At 39.7% G+C, this 16,995-nt stretch overlaps 1 protein-coding gene across 1 annotated transcript; it reads right to left on the reverse strand.

Moving 5' to 3' along the window:
- Positions 1 to 7,523: 7,523 nt before the first annotated feature.
- On the reverse strand, positions 7,524 to 8,730 carry LOC105998860 (nuclear inhibitor of protein phosphatase 1). The gene has a single exon (XM_013033685.1). It carries the CDS (start codon positions 8,728 to 8,730, stop codon positions 7,675 to 7,677), a length of 1,056 nt encoding a protein of 351 aa, XP_012889139.1. The 3' UTR covers positions 7,524 to 7,674.
- Positions 8,731 to 16,995: the final 8,265 nt, after the last annotated feature.

The following is a 16,995-nucleotide window of genomic DNA, read 5'->3' on the forward strand; positions in this document are numbered from 1 at the left end:
CGGAAGTGGCGCTGTGGCTCAAGTGGTAGAGTGCTAGCCTTGAGCTGAAGAGCTGAGGTCCAGCGCCCAGGCCCAGAGTTCAGGTCCCACAACTGCACCCAGGAAAAAACAAAAAGAGTCATAGACTTCTGTGCAGGCTGGCTTCAAACCATGATCCTGAAATATCAGCCTCCTGTGTAGCTGGGATTACAGGTGTGAGCCACTGGGGCCTGGCTTTGTACTTATCTTTATTAACTGGATATTTTTTCTTTGAGTTTGATTATTTGAATTCTATATATTTTGGATATTAATCCTTTGTCTGAATAATAACTTTCAAAGATTTCCTCCCATCCTGTAGACTCTCTATTCTGGTAAATTGTTTCCTTTGATGTGTAGAAACTTCAATTTGATGAGATCATGTTTGTCAATTCTTGTTCTTCTCTGAACAATTGGTGTCCTATTCGTAAGAGATATTGCCTTATGCCTGTATCACCAAGTGCTTTTATAGTTGTCTTTAGTCTCAAAGTTTCAGGGTTTAAAGTCTTTGTTTTGATTTGATTTTGGTTTTATGCAGTATAAGAGATAGGGATCTAGTTTCATCCACATGTGGCCAGCTTTCCCCAGTACCATTTCTTGCAGAGTCTTCTCTAATGTGTATTTTTGACAGTTTATTGAAAATCAGTTTATTGAAAATCACATTCCTCCTGCTCTTGTGCCTTAATTACAAGTGTGCACCACCCAGTTTGCACCAGCTTCTTAGAACTATGATTTTCCTTGGGTAAAAAATGAACCCAGATCTCCTAAAATTCAAGGCAGTGACCCTTCATATAGCATCTTCAAAGTCAAATATGCAAATTGTCTTCTGCTATTTAAGCAGAAAAAAGAAAAAAAGCTACAGGCCACTCATTCAGCATAGTTTTTTTTAATGCATTTGGTTTTTTCATTAAAACATACATAAGTGAATTATTTCTGCTGGTAAGGCTTCCAATGTTTCAATCTCAGAAAAAAATGTAAGCAAACAAAATACGGGTGTGGAGTTTATTGTATTCTGCTTCAGACTTCTTTAGATATATGTCCGACTGATATGGCTGTACTGAGGGGAATTCGATTTCTATATTTTTGAGGAACCTCTGCTGTTTTCCAATAGTAGTTGCAGTAATTTACAATCCTACCAACAGTGCATAAAGGTTCCTTTTTACCTATTTTCTCACCAGCATTTGTTGCTGATGGCCATTTGGACAAGAGTGAGATGAAATCTCAATGGCATTTTTTGAGTTGCATTTCCTGTATGACTAGGAATGTTGAGCATTTTTCTGCATGTTATTGGTCATTTTGTACTTTTGAGAAAACGTCTGTTCCATTCATTTCCCCAATTGCTGAGTTGTTGATTCTTTAGCAGTGGTTGATTTTTTCTGGTTAGTAATTCCTTGTAAAATATATTGCTAGCAAAGATTTTCAAAGTTATCTGTTCAGTCTAGGCAGAAGCTTTTAACTTCAATGTAATCCCATTCGTCAAACTTCACGTTTATTTGCTAAGCTATTTGATTTCTGTTCAGGAAGTGATTCCCTATGCCTGTATTTGTTCAAGTGTTTTCCCTATGTTTCTTGTAATAGTTTCAAATTTCATGTCTTACACTAAGGTCTTTAATCCAATTTGAATTAATGTTAGTATAGGGCAAAAAACATGGGTCTAGTTACAGTCTTCTACAAGGAGAATATTCAGTTTTCCCAGACCATTCATTAAAGAGGCTGTCTACTCGTGTGTGTGTGTGTGTGTGTGTGTGTGTGTGTGTGTGTGGTGGGGCCTGAACTCCACCTGTGTGTGTTGTGGGGCCTGAACTCCACCTGGGTGCTGTGTGTGTGTGTGTGTGTGTGTGTGTGTTGTGGGGCTCTTCAGCTCAAGGCTAGCACTCTACCACTTGAGCCACTTCTGGCTTTTTCTGCTTATGTGGTGCTGAGGAATCGAACCCAGGGCCTCATGCCTTCAAGGCAAGCATTCTACCACTGAGCCACTTTCCCAGCCCTCTCTGATGTATTTTTGAAACCTTAAAAAAAACTGACTTAAAATATATGGCTGGCTGTTAACTGTGTGCATCTATTTCTAGGTTTTCTGTTTCACAGATCTATGTGTATTTTTTCATGTCAATACCATGCTGTTTTTGTCACTAGAAGTCTGTAGTATAGTTTGAAGTCAGGTGTTATGATGCTTACAATATCACCACAATGTTGCTCATTTTGCTCAGAATTTTTGTCTATTCAAGGTCTTTTGTGCTTCCATGTGAACTTTAGGAATTATTTTTCTATTTTTATTGGCTTATGTTCCTGGTGAGGAATTTCAACACTATGTTGAATAAGGGTGGAAAAAAGTAGACATCCTTGTCTCATTCTTGGTTTTAGAGAAAATAAATGATTTCAGTGTTTCTCAATTTAGAATGATGTTTTGATTTTGTTGAGGTATGTTCCTTCTAGTTCTATTTTCTTCAGAGCTTTTGGAAGTTTGTTTTGTTGTTGTTGTTTGGGGGTCCGGTTGTGGGGCCTGAACTCTGGGCCTGGGTGCTGTCCCTCAGCTCTTCAGCTCAAGGCTAGCACTCTACAACTTGAGCCACAGCACCACTTCTGGCTTTTTTTTCTTTTTGCTTATGTGGTGCTGAGGAATCCAACCCAGGGCCTCATGCATGCAAGGCAAGTGCTCTACCACTGAGCCACCTCCCAGCCCTCTTCAGAGCTTTTATTATGAAATGATGTTGGATTTTGTCAGAATCTGTTAAGATGATTATGGTTTTGCCCTTGATTTTGTTTCTGTATTAGATTACTTTTACAGATTTGTGTACATTGAACATATTTGCATCCCTGGAATGATTTTTTTTCTTTTTTCTTTTTTTTTGTTGGTCGGTCGTGGGGCTTGAACTCTGGGCTTGGGCACTGTCCCTGTGCTCTTCAGCTCAAGGAGGGCACTCTACCGCTTGAGCCACAGGGCCACTTCCAGTTTTCTAATGGTTTATTGGAGATAAGAGTCTCATGGAGTTTCTTGTATTTTTTTTTTTTTGTCGGTCATGGGGGTTGAACTCTGGGCCCAGGCATTGTTCCTCAGCTCCTCAGCTCAAGGCTAGCACCCTACCATTTGAGCTACAGCTCCACTTCCAGCTTTTTTTCTTCTTATGTGGTGCTGAGGTATTGAACCCAGGGCCTCATGCATGCAAGGCAAGCACTCTACCACTGAGCCAACTTCCCAGACCCCTCACGGAGTTTCTTGCCCGGACTGGCTTTGAACCACAATCCTCAGATCTCAGCCTCCTAAGTAGCTAGGATTACAGGTGTGAGCCACTGATGCCCGGCTCATGATTTTTTGTTTGTTTGTTTTGTTGTTCTTGGGGCTTGAACTTTGGGCCTGAGCACTGTCCCTGAGCTCTTCAACTCAATTGGAATGATATTTTTAATATGTTATTGGATTTGGTTTGTCGGTATTTTATTGAGGATATTTGCATTTATGTTCAGGAGAAAAATTGATGAATAACTCTTTTTATTGTGTTTTCACCCAATTTTTTTACTTAGGATGATATTGTCTTCATAGAATGAATTTAGTAGTATTCCTTCCCTTAGTACTTTTTGGAATAGTTTAAGGAACATTGATGTTAGTTTTTTGAAGGTCTGGTAGAACTCAGCAGTGAATTCATTGGTCCTGGGCTTTTTTAGGGGTGGGGGTGGGGGTGGAGATTATTACTGATTATTGTTCATTTTTTTATCTTCTTCATTCATTTTTGGTGCGCCATACGGGTCAGGAATTTCTTTTTCATTCTTCAATTTGTTGGTATGTATGTTTTGAAAATATTCCCTAACGATCTTCTGAATTTCATTAGTAACTGTTACCCATGCTTTCATTTAGGATTATTTGTTTCTGTTAACTTTTGCTTTTGTATTCATAATTTTATGTATTAGTCACATATTTTTATAATCAGACTTACACACATCCTTTTATTAATTTGGGCCTTCTCTTGTCTCTCTTTGGTTAGTTTAGCTAAAGGTTTGTCAAACTTGTTTATCTTTCAATGAACCATCTCTTTGTTTCATTGATTTGTTATATTATTTTTTTATTTTATTTTTTTGGGGGGGTCCAGTTGTGGGGCCTGAACTCTGGGCCTGGGCGCTGTCCCTCAGCTCTTCAGCTCAGCTCTACCACTTGAGCCACAGCGCCTCTTCCAGCTTTTTTTTTTCTTTTTTCTTTTGTGGTGCTGAGGAATCGAACCCAGGGCCTCATGCATGCAAGGCAAGCGCTCTACCATGAGCCACCTTCCCAACCCTGTTATATTATTGTTATTATTATCTCTATGTCATTAGTTTCTGCCCTTATTTTTATTATGAACTTCACACTTCTGGACTGGGGATAACTTGTTCTTTTTTTTATTCTTTTTTAAATGTTTTTTTATTGTCAAATTACTGTACAGAGGGGTTACAGTTACATGAGTAAGATAATGAGTACATTTCCTGTCGAGCATTGTTACCTCCTCAGGATAACTTTTTTTTTTTTCCAGTAAGAGGTTGAAGTGTATAATTAGGTTGTTTATTTGACATCTCTCTTTTTCTGATGTATGCTCTTATTAGCACTGTCTTTGTTGTGTCCTATAGATTCTGGCATTATTTTCATTTTAATCTAGAAAATTTTCTGCTTAATTCCTAATTTCTTCAGTGATCTGTTGATTATTCAAAAGTTTGTTACTCTATTTCCATATGTTTTTTGAATAGTTTTCATGGTTTTTCTTGTTATTGACTTCTAATTTTATTCTATTATAGTCTATTAGATTACAGGAAAGTATTTCAATTTTTTTTAATTTACTTATACTCAGTTTATGGCCTAAGGCATAATCTACTTTGGAGAATGCTGATTTTTAGGCTTTGTTATTCAATCTATTGATGAGAAAGCTATTTAGGTTGTATTAATAAGTACAGTTATTAATATAATATTAATATTGTGTCTGGAGCTATATGTTCTTTAAGTAAAGTTTGCTTTATGAACTTAGAGGCACCATCATTTATATGATTAAACATAAGTGTATATGTGTGTATATATAATTACAATATCTTAATGAATCTTCCTTTTATTAATAAGTACTGATCTTCACGATTTCTTCAGTCTAGTTTTTGCTTGAAGTCTGTTATATCCAGTATAAGTATAGCTACTTCTTGTTTGCAACTGTCACTTGATATATATCTTTTCCTAAACTTTCACTTTTCGTATGTATGTTTATATTGTAAGGTAAATTTTTTGTAGACAAAACATTACTGGAACTTGTTTTTAAATCCAGTCTGAAAATCTGTTGTTTGTTTGGAAGATCAAGCCTGTTTTATATACAGAGTTTTGATTGAGTGGTTCTCACCACTTCTTATGATTCTGTTGGGTTTTTCACTAGGTTAAATTGTAGTATTGTTTTCACTCACCTTTTAATTTTTTTGACCACTCTTCATCTTTGAAATTTACTGCTTTGCTGGGTTAGCCATGTTTCATACTTTTACAGTTTTCAAGTGTTTTTCCATTCCCTTTTAGGATTTTATTCTTTCCTAGAATCTCATTTTTGTGACTATATTTCTTCCTCTTCTTTGTATAATGTCCTAAGTATCTTAAATACCTTCTTCAAGCTTGGGAGACATGAACTCCCTTAGCTTATTCTTACCCTGGAATTTTTATTTCTCAAAGTAAAATTATAACTTTGCTGTATACAGTTCTTAGTTGGAAATGTTTGGCTTTTAGGGCTTGAAATATATTGTTCCATGGTTTCCTAGCTTGTAGAGTTCATGATGAAGGTTCTGATACAATTCTTATATGTTTGTATTTGTAGGCAAACTGGAGTTTTTCCCTTACAGCTTTCAGTGTCCTACTTTTTGTTCTCAAATCTTGACATTTTAATTATGACGTGATGCATAGTTATTTTTCTCTGGCTATGGTCTGTTCACAATATGGAATGTCTCCTTGTGTTTATATAATGACCAAGTTTTGGGAAGTTGTCTATAATTTCATTAAGCAAGTGTCTGATATCTTTAGTTTGAATTTGTTTTTTTCTGGTTGTGGAGCTTGAACTTGGGGCCTGGCTGCTGTCTCTGAGTTTTTTGTCCAAAGGCTAGAGCTCTATCTCTTTGAGTTGCAGTACTATTTCCAGTTTTCTGGTGGTTAATTGGAAATAAAGAGTCTCACACACTTTTCTGCCCAGGATGGCATCGAACTGCAATCCTCAGATCTCAGCCTCCTGAGTAGCTAGGTTTATAGGAATGAACTACTAGCACCTGGCTTTTAGTATGAATTTCTGATTCTTCTTTTACTCCATAAATTCTTAGATTTGGTTTTTGATCATGTCCAGTAGGTTGTGCTCATAGTTACGTAATTGTTTGTTGTTGTTTTCTTTTTTTTCTTTTTTTTTCTCTTTTCTTTCTTTATTTTTTCTTTTTTTTCCTCTGTGCAACCCCCTGCAGTGCCCACAGATCGAGGCCAGGCAATGGTTCGGGACCACAGTTTGCTCTGGCATGGGTCACTATGAAAGTGTTGTTATTTTCTGAGTGCAATATTTCCTCAGACATTTTCATCCCTAATCTTCTGTCTTCTTCTTGGTTTCTCTGCTGATATTAATATCCACTGTAGGTTATATTCAGTTTATTGAGTTTTAAAATTTCTAACTTTTTTTTTTGCAACTTCCATTTCATTGCTGTTTCTTATCCATGTTGCTCAGTTTTTTTTTTTTGACAAAAGTTACGTTTAATTTACAATGTAATAAAGGTTACAGGTAAAAAGCTACACAGAAAGCGTGAAAAGGCCTATTACACAAATGTACAAATCTCTGTACAAAGCTCCTCTCTTGGTCTCTTGTGTTAGCCAGTGCTGCTCCTGAAGCTCTGAGCGAGCAGAGCTCGCCACCCAGGGGGAAGAGCCTCCTCCAACAGCTAAAACGTCCTCTTAAGAGAAACCAGTTCCTTACAAAGTAAAATCTTCTCTTTTTAAATTTGATCTGCCCCAACCCGTCACAGCCTTTAAAACTGCCTTCATACCACACTCAAAAAGCAAAATAACGCCTTAGAGTAGAGGACAGTACTCTGGAATTAAATTAAAAAAAAAATTAGGCAAGTGGAGTGCTTCAGGTTGGACAAGAAAAACAGGTAAAGGTCAAACAATACTGTAGGTTAAAAAGCCTAAACCTGTGCCAGGGCACTGGTAACAGACGAAGGGAAATCAAAATGTTCTTACTCCAACAGAAAGGACAAAAGAGAAAAGCCTAACTATTGGACCTCAAAACCACCAACCCAAGAAAACACTTTCGAGTTTAAACCTTAGCTTAACTGATCAACCTGAAATCCATGACAACTCCTTTGCTACCTGGGACTTTCGAGGCCACGTCACCTCCCCAGGTCAGGATTCCATCTAAAGGCATGTGAATCACCCTAGGGAGAAGGAGAGGAGGGGTAGGAAGAGCCAGGGCAGTCTACTTAAAAGTACCCACAAATCCTCTGTCTACACTAAAGCGTTCTCAAGACAGGTGTTTGTGGGCTAGTCCAGCCCTACCTGCGGGCTCAGTATTACATGGTTTAGGACCCCAGGAGACATTCTCAAAGACGATACTGCACACGTGGAAATTTTCCTCCCTAGTTCATTAGTTCTGTCACCCTTCCACCCCATTCCCACCCAATCAATCCCCCACTTCTCCATGACCAAAAATATCAAATCAGTAAGGAAGGGGTGGGCTTCTTGCCCGGCCACGCCTCTTTTGCATATTTCTTCTTCTTGGGTTCGTTTACAGCTTCAGGATTATAGACAGCAGGGTTTGGTGTGGGGTTCATGTTCACTGCTGACGGCACAACAGGAGTCAAGTCCACATCAGGGGCAAGGTTCGGGTATGGCATAGGCAAGCCACCGATGAGCGCCGTTCCATGGATGCCGTGTGGCTGGGAGCCTGCTTCGCTGTGCGTGGGGGGCAAGCCCCCATAGAGTCCTCCGCTGAAGGCAAAGTTCTGCATGCGTCTGCTGCCTGACTCCTCCAGGCCCAGGGAGCCATGGCCCTCCACCCGCTTCTTCTTTACTGGGACCACTGCCGTTTGCACCATGTTCCTGAAGCGACCAACTGAGGGATCCACATCCTCTGGGTTGATGATTTCATCATCCTCACTGAACGTCACTCTTGAGTTCTTCCTCTTCCTCTTTGGTCTCTGAATGTCCAGATTTCCCTCCTCAATGGTGAGGGTTGAAATCCGCTTGTTGTGGGCAGTATTGAACTCTGTCAGGTTATCAAGTTCTGTTTCCTCTTCTGGAAGACCCAGTAAGCCCTTGAGTTCATCATCCTCTCCACCCATCTTCTCATCTCCTTTCACAGCTGATGGCAATGTCTGAGGCTTCTCCCGCAGCGTGTACGCTCTTGTGGATGCGCCAAATGAGACCGTAGAATCGATGGGGATTTGCTGAGGTTTGTGAGGTTCCAGCCGAATGTGACCCAAGAAAGTGCCATGTGTACTGTTGATATCTATCAGGAAAACTCTCTTCAGATGCTTGTGGTAGACCAGAGCAGCGTGGACTCGGGAGCAAGACTGGTGGTCAATGGTAAAGTCACACAAATCAGGGTTTCTCCCAAATAAGTAATATTTCTTCTCATCAATAATCAGTTTCTCAATTAGCTTATCTCCTTTAACTACATCCAGATGTAAGCCAGGTGGGGGTTTACCTGCCCAGGTCGGGCAGTCGAACAGCGGGAGGCTAGAGCCGGAGTTCGCGGCTGCCGCCATCTTGCGTCTCCCCCTCCCATTTTTGCTCAGTTTTTTTTATATAAGTCTTGAGCTAATTTTTTAAGCTTATTTATTCTTTATTTGAATCCTCTTTGAGGTCATTGATCATTTTTAAATATAGACTTGAATTCTTTATCTGATAGTTCAGCAACTTCATTGTCTTTAGATTCAGTTATTGAGTTTTATGGCTTTGGAAGTGTGATTTTTTTTCATATTGGATGTATTTCTACATTGTGAGTTTCACCTCGGGGTGAATTTTTCTTTTACTTGTTCTCATATGAGAAGATAATAGACAGTAGTCATAATTAGGTCTACAATTAGACACACAAAAACCACACAAATATTTAAATAAAATAAAAAGTAATTGGAAACCTTAGCTTTTCCCCAATAATCTTGTGGAGAAATGTAACTCTGGTTCTTTTTTATTTTCCTCTCCAGTACAGTTCTGGTGATATGGAATACCAGTTCTTTTTTCTTTTTCTTGTATTGATACTGGGTCTTGAACCAGGGTCCCACACTCTTGTTCTTCTGTTCAATTTACAGCTTGCTCCCTACTATTTGAGCCATGTCTCTAGCTTAGAACTCTAGTTCTAAGAGATAAACTGGGTGCCTACAATGATTAGAATTATAAGAATTAAATTGGATGTGATGATTCATTCTATAATCCTAGCTACTTCTATAATGCTAGCTTCTCAGGAGGCTGAGATCTAAGGCAAGGATCAAAAACCAGCCTAACCAGCCTACAGACACATCTGAGGGCTAGGAAGGTGGCTCAGTGGTAGAGTGCTTGCCTTGCATGCTTGAGGCCCTGGGTTCGATTACTCAGCACCATATAAGCAGAAAATAAAAGCCAGAAGTGGCGCTGTGGCTAAAGTGGTAGAGTGCTAGCCTTGAGCTGAAGAGCTGAGGGACAGCGCCCAGGCCCAGAGTTTAGGCCCCATGACCGGACCCAAAAAACAAAACAAAACAAAACAGACACATCTGAAAGATTATTATCTCCAATCAGCAAAAATCTAGAAATGAAGGCGAGGCTCAAATGGCAGAGTGCAAGCCTTAAGACTGAACGAGGCTCTGGGTTGAAGCTCCAGTACTGTCAACAACAACAACAAAGTAATTGTAAGGATTAAATATTAGAAATTAAGGAAATAGGCAGAGGAAGGAAGGAAGTAAATGATGAGAGAGAAGAAATTGGAAGTAATAGGGTGAGAGCACTGAAATATTGTTGCAGTAAATTCAAATTATTTTAGGGAGAAAAAACAAAATTAAATAGTCAAACAACAACAACCAAATAAAACCTTGTACAACATACAGCTAAAAATGACCACAGAAAAACAAAGCAAATAAATATCCTGCTGGGGGAGATATTGGTACAGACAGGCAGGACCCTGTCCAGTTGCATTCTCTTCCAGCCTTTGGTCCTCTAAAATCATCTGTGTGATAGTGTCTCAAATTTCCCTTTTGGGAAGTACAGGCCTCTTGTACCCCTCCATAGTCTTTTTTTTTTTTTTTTGGTCGGTTGTGGGCCTGAACTCTGGCCTGGGCACTGTCCCTCAGCTCTTCTGCTCAAGGCCACTTGAGCCACAGCGCGACTTCCGGTTTTTTCTGCTTATGTGGTGCTGAAGAATCAAACCCAGGGCCTCATGCATGCAAGGCAAGCACTCTACCACTGAGCCACCTTCCCAGGCCATTCCATAGTCTTCTATAATTCCATTGGGCCCTAGGTCTACTGGTGTGGTGTTTCACTGTCAAGGCTCTGAGCCAGGGCAGCTGCTGCGATGAGGCAGGGAAAGTCCTACAGAGTAGCAGCAACCCAAGAACAGGCTTTTCCAGAGGTAGTTTCCAGGTGTGTGAAGTAGCAGTTGAAAATGGATAGTGGGGTAATTAGCCCAGTCAGTGGGTCAAGAAACCCTTTGCCATTCCTCTTGTAGTCCATGTATTGCTTGCCACAGGAAATCCAGTGATATCTCTGACCTGTTTGTGGCTCAGGAGTTGGTCACTGAGCAGTTTCTCACATTTCCTAGGCCAAGGCAGGCATATAGGCCTTCACTCAAGCTTCACTAAATCTCCTGTGGACAACTGTACTCATGTCCATATGCTGAATTGGTATGGGTGACTTGTTTCAATCTTGTCTTACCCTGGAATGACATACAGTAGATGGATAGTTTATGATCTCTGTCCCATGGCATGTCAGGTATAAACCCTTGTTTTTTTTCATAGGGTAGCTTGTCAGAAACAAGAAATTGTGAAATAAAAACTGAAAAACAATCCTGCACTTGGATGATAGAGAAATGGAACAAATTTGGGGCTCCATTAAGCCTAGTATTTCCTTTGTTTCTTTTAGATATGTGAAGTTCAATACTTTTCAGCCCCAACCTGAATAGACTTTACCTAGTGCCCTCACCTGTTGCTTACTTGTTACCCTTTTCTTGAAGCTATTTATTCATAGTTTTATTTCTGACTCATGGAGACAGGAAAGCAATAACTTTCAGCAATCTACCATCTATCCTCCCTCTTCACACATAAGTTCTATTTCATATACAGATTAAAAATATAAGATATTTAGGAAAAATGAGGGGATTGGTAGAGTTGACAGATATGACAAAGAACAATGGAAGGGGTAACATTGATCAAGACACACTATATCTACCGTTTCATAAACTGACATGTTGAATTGAAACTCCTTTGTGCATCTAAAGATAATTAAATATATATGTTCCAGTCAGGTTTGGGTGGCTCATGCCCACTCATAGCTGGTATGGGTGACTCATAACTACTCAGGAGGCTGAGATCTAAGAATCGTAGTTTGAAGCCTGCCTGGACGGGATAATCTGTGAGAGTCTTATCTCCAATTAACCACCAAAAAGTCAGAAGTGAGCTGGGTTCTGGTGGCTCACGCCTGTAATCCTAGCTACTTAGGAAACAGATTTGAGAATTACATTCCAGGCCAGCCCAGGCAGAAAAGTCCATCTTATCTCCAATAAACCACTCAGAAAAAAGCTGGAAATGGCCTGTTTGGTCAAGTGGTAGAGTGCTATCTTTGAACACAAAGAGGCTGGGAGACAGCATCCAGGCCCTGAGTTCAAGCCCAAGGACCAGCAAAACAAACAAAAATAAAAAAAAGGGTTAGCTCAAGTGGTAGAGCACCAACCTTGAGCACTACAGCTCAGGGGCAGTGCCCAAGCCCCCTCAAAAATACATGGTTTTTAAGGAAGGCAGTTTAAAATCATGTTACATAATATGTAATTATAAAACATGGTCCTGAACACAAAGACAGAGGAAATACCTTAAAATATCCAGATATTTAAAAGAAATTCTAAATAAATAGATAACAACACATGCTGCATATGTGGCTCAGTTGTAGAATGTTCAAGAACTTGAGTTCAATACTCAGCACAAGAGAAAGAATGAAAGCAAGAAAGAGAGGGGGAAGAAAGAAGAGGGAGAAGGAGGAGTAGGAAGAGGAAGGAAAGAAGGGAGGAGGTAAAGGACAGAAAAGGAAGGAAGTTAGGAAGGGAAGGGAGGAAGGAAGGAAGGAAAGAGGGAACAAAGGAGGAAAGAAGTCTTTAGACAGTAATTCTCTTAGATTTGTATATTTCTTCAATATTGTTCTTTTTTATTTACAACATTTATTTTGCTTTGTTTCATAGCTAAGTATTGGCATGTGTTCTTAGTAGGGGTCTTTAATTCTTTTTTGTATGCATATGTAAGACAGTACAAGTGTTTGAACACTACCACCTCACGTGGTCAATTAACTACCAAAAGCCAGATGTGGAGATGTGGCTTCAGCACTAGCCTTGAGCAAAACAAGTGTAGGGACAGTGAGCAGGCTTACATTCAAGCCCTAGGAATGGCACACACACAAAAAAGGAATACTATAATAAAAAAATTTAGGAAATATTTTTACTTTATAGAATGTTCACTTTATAGATTTTGTCTACATTCTTTAAAGGTTAGAAAGAAGAGGGATAGCCCGACAATGTTCATTAAAGATACTGCTTTTTGTCAGGAATGTAACAGGAAAATGTAATAAATATTAGCAAGGAAGCTGACTGCCTGTAGCAGTACTACACATTTCATTCTGGATAGTTAGCATTTGCTGTGCACAAGTAATTCTAACATCTCAATGGTTTACAATAATGAAGAATTATGTCCTGGTCTTAAAGGCTGAAAATTAGATTGGCTCAGCTAGTGCCACTGTGTGTTTTATCATTCCAAAAGTTCAGATTGAAGTAATAGTAATAACCTTTAATGACAATGGGGTGGAGAAAATACTCTTCCAACAGGTAAGCATGAGAAGGGCAGGAATGAGTAAGCTTGAACAATATTGTAATATGCCACAACTTTATTTTTGTTTGTTTTTCTTCTAGTGCTTAAACTCAGGGCCTCACAGTCTCACGTGGCTTTTTTCCCCTCAAGGCTGGTAATAGAACAGTTGAGCCAAACTTTCACTTCCAGCTTTTTGCTGGTTAATTGGAGATAAGAATCTCATGGACAGAAGCTCAGGCTGGCTTATGATTCTCCCTCTTTTTCCCCCTCCTTTTTCTTGCTCCTCTAATTCTTTTCTTGCTAGTTTTGTAAAACAAAGTTTTCTGGAGAAATACCCAAACATTAAAACTGTTCTGGAAACTACTTACTTTAAATGGGACTATCAATGCACCCTTAGAAATAATACAATACCATTTGCAGTGAATGGTGCCATACATGTCCGTCAGAAGTTTCATTAGTGCATCTTGACTTCTTCAGATGCTTTTTAGCTTTTTCCTAATGTGATGTATATCTTGTCCTTTCAAGAAGGCTTGAGAGATGTCTGAATTTAAAAAAGAAAATAGAGGAGGCAAGGAGAGTAAGAAGAAAGAGCAGAAATGTGTGATTCTTAGAGCAACTTTTTATCCTCTATTTTGCAGACAAAGCAACTGATCTGAAGAACAGTTATTTCATTATCTTAGGTCACATAACTGGGAAGAAGAGCTAGGTAACTAAGACAGGGAGATCAATGTCCTGTCAATTGTACTCTGAAAGTTTCTTTACAAACCATGGTCTCCACTGGCTCCTCCCTGGGTTTGCAGTTAATGGCCGCCTTTCCTGTTATATCATGCGTGATCTTTCTGCCTGCAGCAATCTCCTGAAGCTTTCACCACTCATTGCCATCAGCCAGCATGCATGGCACTTTCTTCCTTAACAATGTGTCCATGGCTCTTTTTTCTGTAAGGAAGCAGCCTAACATCCTTGTGTCAAACTGTCTTCAGGGTCATGTTCTTTTCAGTAGTACATTTTCTACTTGAGCTCTATCAAACCAGCCTGTCCTTTAAATTTATTTGTACAACCCCAATATTCCCCTAACCCCAGGTTTATCTGTGTCATGTAGCTGATGATTGATCATGTATACATTGTGGGACATTGTTTCTTAGGTAGGCACAGGGAAAATGTGACAAGTCATATATCTGCTGGGGATTGTTGATGTTTCAAATATGAGATATTAGAAGGTATTGAGAAGATAACAGATGCTGCATAGAAAAAAGAAAAGTTCCTAGTTAAAGAGAAGAGTGTATTCATCTCCTATGGTTTCTATACAAATGGTAACATAGAGAGTAGCTTAGCACAAGAAAAATTTATGCACTCACAGTGATATGGTGGAGGAAGTAAAGATGGAATATAATATCTGACTTGGATTGTGTAAAATGGATAATGAATGATTTTAAAATATACATGTAAGTGTGCTGTGGATAAGACTTCCCTGGTAACTAGCTATGCTAGCTAGTCACTGTAATTGTAACCCTGTAACTCTAATGTCTGCTTCTGCTATTTTCTGAGCAAAGAGAGCCCTAACCCAGCTGAACCATCATCACCCTTTGTTCTATTCCTCTGCTTCCTGCCAGCAAAACCTTGGCGGGAAATTTAAACTTAAGGTGTGAATTTCTTGTAACAATCATTGGCTAAAACCAACACCCAGCCTCCCCTTTTCCCTGCCCTACCCCAAAATGCTTAAAAGCCAATGTGAGCTGGCATTCGAGGCTGTTTCCTGGGATCCCAACTCCAGGTGTGGTCCTGGCACGTCAGCACTTTTCACTCAATAAAATGTTTTACATTTTCACTGCAGACAGTGGTCTCACTGCACCTCCCCACTACAACAGTTCTGGAGGCTGAATCTGAAATCAGTAGCACTGAACCATGATCAAGGTGCTGAGAGGGCCTGCTTCTTCCTAAGGCTTTAGTGGGAAATCTGTTCTTGCCTGTTCCAGCCTCTAGTGATGGTTAGCCAGCTTTGCTGGGCTTGTGGCTACATCACTTCAACCTCAATTGCCATTCTCTCTTCTATGAGTGTCAGCTCTCCATTTTCCTCTTCCTTATAAGAACACTTCTGCAACATTCAGAGTCCACTCAGATGAACAGCCTCTTCTCAAAATCTTTAATTAGGGATGCTAAGCATAGACTTTTTCTCACATACAGAATATCCCAGGGATTAGAACATAGCTAATGGGAACATTATTCCTCTGTCTAATGGACAAACTGCGGGCTATTTTGGGGAACTACTTTTCTTTTGAGGGAGAGACAAAAGGAGAAAGATTAATAAGATAGAGAGAGACACCCTGCTGTCTTCATGGGGATCCTGGTAGGGTGGGAACAGCTCTTGGAGATACTATCCCCTCCTCTTACTGAAGACCTGGGGAACCAGATAAGCTCTGATGAAAGTGACCCTCAAGTTGGCCCGAGCAGGAGACGGGGTCCTTAGGGTAAGGAGGAGGATGACCCAACCAGATGCCAGAGCAGCTGAGACTCACCAAAAGGGCTATAAAAGAGGAACCCACAAGCCCATATGCCTATTAATTTCAAGGCCTGCTTCTCCCTCTCTTACACCAAGAAGTCTATACTCTACCTGCTGCTTGCCTGGGAATCCCATGAGTAAGATGTCCTATGTATGGCATATGGCAACCTTCCCAGTCAGTGAGTTGGGTTGGGGGCTTATACCAACCTGCCATTATCTGAAAGGCTTTTCCCTGGTGCCTTACTCTTACTTTCAAATAAACTTTGCCTCTACTCCCACTCATAATTGTTTCTTTGAGAAAGAGCTCAATACCTCTCCTATACTGTACCACTTTTTATATACCTCTAGCCATTTGATCCACTTGGTATTCATTGAGCACATCATGAGCATTCTGGCTTTCATATTTTTGTTCATGCTGATTGTCAGTTGGAATACACTCTCATCCAATTTTCCTAAATTCTACTTCCCTCACATTCTTTTTCAGAAAATTCCTCAATCATACTTACTATATGTGTCCCTCCTTAGGGTACTAAAGTATATTTTAAAAAATATTTATGCATTGTGTCCTCCTAACTAGGTTTCAAGTCATTTGAGGGAACAAACCCTCTTAAGATATCTTTGTGTCCTAACGCCTAAGCCAAGCTTTCACATACAGTAGTTGCTTCAAAAAAGTTTGCTTTTAAGGGTGCTACAAGAATCGAAAATATTTGTGAAACACTTAGCAGCTTGTCAGGAATATGCAAAGAATTTTTTTTATTATTTCTAGTATATTCCAGGCAAACTGTTAAACATTTTATAAACATTTCCCATTCTGGTAACAATTCTTCCAAGTAGGTTTATTCATGTATTTCTGGTGTCATCACCATTTCTTCTTTGCAGAATGGTGCCTTTCTGGTCACCAGCATTCTGAAGCTTAGCCAAATGAATTGTTTTCCATAAATTTGAATCTTTAAGAGGGCTATATATAGATGGAAGGAAGTTTTATTCCAAAAACTGGTGGCAATATCTGGAAGGAAAGTCTGTAAATGGACACTAATGCAATCTCCTCTCCTCTCCTCTTTTCCTCTCCTCTCCTCTTCTCTCCTCTCCCTCCTCCTCCTTTCTCTTTCATTCTCCCCTTTCTTTTTCTTGTTTTCCTTGTTTGTTGAAATAGAATATCACAATATAGCCCAGGATGGCCTCAAACTCAGGTTCTTCCTGCCTCAGCCTCCTACATACATGATATTACAAGATTGTTCAACCACATGTGGCTAATCCTTGATTGGTTGGTGTTCCTTGCTTCTTTCCATCCCTTCTGGGCTCGAACTCAGGGTTTCTCACTTGGCTTTTTCACTCAAGACTAGTGCTCTACTACTTGAGCCACAGGTTTTTGCTAGTTAATTAGAGATAGAGATATGAGTCTTATGGGCTTTCAAACTATGATCCTCAGATCTCAACTTTCTAGTTTGCTTGGAGTACCAAGCAAAAGTATGAAGTACCAATGACATGAAGTACCAATGCCT

This window comes from Dipodomys ordii, unplaced genomic scaffold, assembly GCF_000151885.1.
Source record: "Dipodomys ordii isolate 6190 unplaced genomic scaffold, Dord_2.0 Scaffold175, whole genome shotgun sequence".
In the NCBI taxonomy this organism is placed as follows: Eukaryota; Metazoa; Chordata; class Mammalia; order Rodentia; family Heteromyidae; genus Dipodomys; species Dipodomys ordii.

What these genes read in the sequence shown, in the direction of transcription:
- LOC105998860 (XM_013033685.1), bottom strand. Translation starts at nt 8,730, where the DNA reads ATGGCGGCAGCCGCGAACTCCGGCTCTAGCCTCCCGCTGTTCGACTGC.